The sequence below is a fragment of the Antrostomus carolinensis genome, unplaced genomic scaffold (genome assembly GCF_000700745.2).
Source record: "Antrostomus carolinensis isolate BGI_N321 unplaced genomic scaffold, ASM70074v2 scaffold49532, whole genome shotgun sequence".
NCBI classification, from domain to species: domain Eukaryota; kingdom Metazoa; phylum Chordata; class Aves; order Caprimulgiformes; family Caprimulgidae; genus Antrostomus; species Antrostomus carolinensis.
The window spans coordinates 1-5,559 of NW_010301141.1; the positions used below are offsets into that span (position 1 = coordinate 1).

Below are 5,559 nucleotides of genomic sequence, written 5' to 3' on the forward strand. Positions count from 1 at the left end.
TTTTATTTTATTTTATTTTATTTTTATTATTTTATTATTAATATTATTTAATTTAGAAAAGACTTTATGCAAAAAGCCCCTTTTCACTGCGATCTGTTTCTGAGGAGAGGAGCTGGAGGATGAGAGAACAGCAATCATGATGATTATTGTACAGATACTAAAATATCAGGGCTTCCTGGGATTATTTTTTTGCTAGTCTGAATAGAATTGATATTTTTCTTCATGGTTAATTCCCTGAACTGATAGTAAATATAACAAAATCTCTATTTCCATTACTAATAATGCTGAAGAAAAGCTGAAAAGTAGAAATATTGAAGCCTCCAAATCAGAAAGTAAATTAAAAAGATTATGCAATTATGCTGAAGGAAGAATTGGTCATAAATTAGAGGTTTTTAAGGGTAATAGATAAGGGAGAAAGAAGCTGCTCTTCGGGCTGCTCTGCCCACCCCCATTCCCAAACTCTGGAAGCCGTGTGGTGTTACAGCTTGGGGATCCCCTGGAGGAAATATTCACGCTGGTTTGCTGTGCTGCAGCTGGCTGCTCGGGGACCCATTCCCTGCCTCACACTCACATCTATCAGCTCAATCACATCATTTTCCATGACCAAAAATCCCTGAATCCTGGGAGGACATCCAGACATGGATATGGGGAGAGGACCACATCCTGCCCCAGGTCCCCTGGGATGGGTGAGACCTTCAAGCCATAAAATATTCCTGGATCATTGTGGATAGGTGCTGCTGTGTTTTACCCAGCGTGTGAGATGCTCTCTGTGCTCGCTGGGAATTTGCAAAATTAATTTGTGCCACGTCCAACATCATTGTGGGGTTTTTTTTTAGGTTTCATATACTGGTTTGGTTATCTGGTGGGTTCTGTGTTGCTGTTTGCATGTAAAATCTGACCAGGTCACCTCCAGACAGGACATTAACTGGTATTTAATATAAATAGAGAAAAATACAGGGGAAAAAAATGGATTCACTTTCCCTTTCTTCCTTTTCAAGTGATTTTGGTAAGAAATGAAAATAAAATGGGGGAAAAACTAACTCTGGAAGAATGTGGTCATGAGACATACAGCTTTGAAATGGCTTTAGATGAAACCAGCATCTGCTTAGCACCAGGGCTGGCCACTCCAGAGCACCAGCCCCGTCCTGGAGCAGCCACCGACTCTTGATTTTCTCTGTCGCTTTTCTACCAAATTCTGAAAGTGTTCATTGATTCATCTCAGAAAGGAGAATGTTGAAACGACACGTGTGTGTGAAGTTTCAGGAGACACCTATAGAATTCAAGTATATGGTTCAAATTGCATGGGAAGCCAAGTAAAATTAGTCAATTCCTGTGAGCAGGGAGGTTCAAAAAAATGTCTCTTTCAGGCTGAATAAGTTTTTTTGTTCTTAGATAGAAGGGGAAAAAGCTGCTGGTAATTTGCATGAAAAATAGGGAACCTAAAATAGCAAAGGTGGAGGTGTAACAGGAGATTATTGGTCATATAGTGAGGGACAGACCCAGCAGGTCCGTGTGGAGCTGGATCTCATCGTGGTCCCCATCAAATGAATGGGATTAGACATGTGTGAATATTGTTCTTAGACAAGGGCCAAGTAAAAACAACAACAAATAACGTATGGGCAGATCTTCCCATTTTCCAGGAGCTGATTTTTGGAGCGGGTTCGTGCTTGGATGGACACCACCAGCAGGGAGATGTGGTGGGGGAGTAGGAGTCCTCCAAGGTTTCCTTGGCTGTGAACATCAGCTAGCCCAGCCTGGATGATTTCTGGTTTTGTTTTCAGGTGGGAGCTCCAGTTCTTCTCCAGTGACCTCCAGCGGTGGGACACCCTCTCCTCTCAACCCCCTGCTCTCTCCATCGTGCTCACCTCCTACGTTTCACTTGTCAGCCAGCAACATCGGCGTGTCGTGCCCCGAGACCTACCTACACAACCTCAACCTGCCCCTCTACTACAAGATCTGTCCTACGAGCTTCTTAAGACAACAGCCTCTCATCTTTCCAAGCCACGAGAAACTAGCAGGTGCCAACCCACATCTTGTACCCCACTTGATGGTGGACGTGCCAAAACTGTCTTCCCTCGGCATAACCAATCTGAAAAATACTAAAGCCGAAGAGTTCAGCGGGCAATGTCTACAAGGACCCAGTTCTGCTAGTCAAATGCTGTATGGATTACATACATCTGGAAACATTTTCCCATCAAGTCCCATTGCTCGGGAAGCACTTAATTGTTCTTTACATCCTCCATATGGCTTGTATGGTTATAACTTCTCCATGCCATCTAGACTGATGAACGCAGCAAACCATTTCAAAGTGAGTGACAGCATCCCGGCGTCTCTGCGAGATGGCAGATGTCACCACTCCAGCTGGCACCCGACCATTAACCTTTAGTGGAGTTCTACGTTATTTCTGAGCGGTGATATGTAGAACAAGCCTCTTCTTCCTTCCTTCCTTCCTACCCAAGGGCTTCCCAGTTACTGACTGTGAAATACTTCATGGTACTTCATGTGTCTAGGCATTGAACTTTTTTTTGTGGGCAAACCTGTTGTGTTGTTGGGAAGGTGGAGGATCAGGGAGGGTGGAGGTCACCTGAGATGATCCGCAGCGAGGTGGTACCTTTTGGTGATATTTAAGTCACGGTTGTAGGTGAAGAGCAAACTGTGCAGCCACCTTTTTCATATTTGCACTCTGAAGTGGGAACACGGACGTGTAGATTTGCTACAAATCTGGTTTCCCTCAGCTCTCTCTCCAGCTTGTCCTTCCTTAGCTCCAAGCCCCACTGAGCCTCTGCTCACCCTACTGAGTTTTTCCACTGATTTCAAAGGGACTCTTTGAGACCTAAGTCAGCAAAGGAGTCGTATTTACCCAAGTGCAACAGCATGTTCTCAGGTTCCCCTGGCTTCAGCAGGTTCTAGTTAATGACATGAAGGTACCTTATTCCTCCAGGACCCAGATGTCTCAGTTATCACAACTGGGATGTAAATTCAAGTGTCTGCTGCCAAGGTAAAGAAAGATGGGATAAAAGATGGATGTGTTCCTGAAAGAGGGGAGGTTTAGATGAGATATTAGGAAGAAGTTCTTCACTGTGAGGGTGGTGAGACACTGGAACAGGTTGTCCAAGGAAGTTGTAGATGCCCCCTCCCTGGAAGTATTGAAGGCCAGGTTGGATGAGGCTTTGAGCAACCTGGTCTAGTGGAAGGTGTCCCTGCTGCTGGCAGGGGGGTTGGAACTGGATGATCTTTAAGGTCCCTTCCAACCCAAACCATTCTATGATTCTATGATTCTACCTTGTGTGGATGAGATGCAGGGGTGCTTCAAAAGCCCTCCTCTCCGTGGTCCTGCTTCCAGAGGTCTCCAGGAGGTGGAAGTGTAGAGCAGCACCAGCATGGACAGTGTGGTGGGAAGGAATAGGGGATGGGTGGCCATATCCATGCTGGGGGACACGGTGGATACAGCTCAGAGAGCTGTGTGGGATGAAACACCTCCAGGAGCTCTGCAGGATCCTCCTCATCCCTGGGACACACAGAAGGTCCACCTGGAACCATGTCCACCAGCCTGTGCCCAAGGTAAAGGGACAGGGATGCTCCTGACTCGGTCCCATGGAGAACACAGATCCTTTCTGGAGAATTACAACTCAAAGGGCCCCAAAACGTGAGATTTTCAATCCCTTCCAAAAGTCTCATTTGTTTTGTTACAACCTGTGGATGTTCTTGTTGTTCCTGTAGATCATCTCTAGCTCCAACAGAACTCGCAATAAATTGGGGGACAGGTTTTTACTCTTTATTTGATCAATATTTTTATTACTTGATATATGACAGAGGTTTGAAAATAATGCTTGACTGGGACCGGCTGCATTTTGGGATTAAGATGAGAGAATTCTGTATTTACAGACCCAACCCGGCCCCGTACGGGGATGAAGTGCAGGTTGGAGAATCAAACCTGCTATCAGAGTCCTGGTTGTATTTTAATCCATGACAGACAACAAATTAAGAGCAGAACAAGCAATATCAAAGCTGTTAAAATAACAAAAAGTCACACTTTTACTTCCACGAGACTTTGCCAAAAATCAACCAACATTGGTTTCCTGCTTTGAGTGTTCCCAGAGCCCCCAGTGATAACCAGTATGAAGCAGTGGGCCGTGCTTTCCTTGCTTAATGGTCTGTACAGCTGTAAAAATGAGCAAACCTGCTTCCTCGTGCTGTTTCTTAGCAGTTTATCTCACTATTTTTATTAAAAAACCAAACAAACACACTTTTTTTTTCATTCAGGAGTCCTCATTTCCAAGCCATCCCTCGGTGGTGGGTAGTGGGTGAGTTCCCAAGGTGGGACTGGGATGGGCTCTGCAAAGAGCTGCAGATCTTTGCTCCCCCACGGGCCGAGCGACCAAGCACCAGCCCCTACATGTGGTTGTACTTTGGGGAGCTGGAAAGCTCTTCCAGATCAGTCACAGATTCGTGGGTGGATGCAGTGGGTAACTTCCAATTTTCCAAATATTTGTGGTTGCATAGGCCAGGCCAGAGTTGCTGGTCATGAGCTGGTGATTCAGCAGATCAGTGTCTGTCTAGTTCAAAATGTGACTGGTAATGACTAGAATAGATATTTCCAGTACAGACAACTCTACAGTGGTAGTTATTTCAACTTGGAGCAGATAAATTCCATCTACTACAGCTGAGCAAATGCTCTTTTTGATGGGACTCATTCCTACGGGGAGGTGCCGTGTGGGTCAGCGTGGGTGCAGCAGACGTACAAACACCAACGAGCTCCATACGAGAGGTCACCACGGCCTGGGAGAGACTCAGGTCTGGGTTATCTGAGGTTACTTTCTATTTTCTTTGCCTTTTTCTCTTGATTTATCCTTTCAAATATCACTGTAACAAATAAAAGAGGTGTTGATGGTTCTTTACAAATCATAAAGTGGTGGAGTCACCATCCCTGGAGGGGTCCAAGACACGTGTGGAGGTAGCACTAGGGGATATGGTTTAGAGGACATGGTGGTGATGAGTTGAGGGTTGGACTGGATGATCTTAGAGATCTTTTCCAACCTTAACGATTCTGTGAAATCAGTATTTTCAGGAGGTCAGAGGTCTCTATCCTGATGCCCACGTTGTCACCCCAGACCCAGCCAAGGCTCCCCGACCATCCCAGCCTGGGAGCATTTTCCACGCCCGCAGTGGGAATTCAGCTGAATCGCTCACACTGTAAGAGATGGTTCTGCTTAGAGAAGAAAAAAACGGTGTCCAAAAGAGTGGACAACCTGTGTGCTGCTTTCAAAAACAGCTGCTGGTGGGGGGTGAGGAGCAAAACTCGAGAGAGCAAGTCAGTCTAATAAATCATTAGTTATTAAATGTGAAACTGGGGGAATCGAGGTCAATATTTCAAGTGGGACCACACGCCTGTAAATCCAGCCACGTTACATGTCACTTTGCACTTCCACCCATTGATGTTACTTGAAAACTGGTGGCAACTGCAGAAGTTCACACTTCTTCAGACTCAGCGGGTGAGTACAAACACCATCCCAACATTCTGGTGCTGTTTTTAAATGGGAAGAGGGAGAAATTAATCAA

General features: G+C 45.5%; 1 protein-coding gene across 1 annotated transcript; it reads left to right on the forward strand.

Moving 5' to 3' along the window:
- Positions 1-1,781: 1,781 nt before the first annotated feature.
- Positions 1,782-2,386, forward strand: LOC104521368 (T-box transcription factor TBX22-like; the record flags this gene model as incomplete). Its single annotated transcript, XM_010163341.1, has 1 exon — positions 1,782-2,386. A coding segment is annotated over one exon (605 nt), but the record flags the coding sequence as incomplete, so codon positions are not given.
- Positions 2,387-5,559: the final 3,173 nt, after the last annotated feature.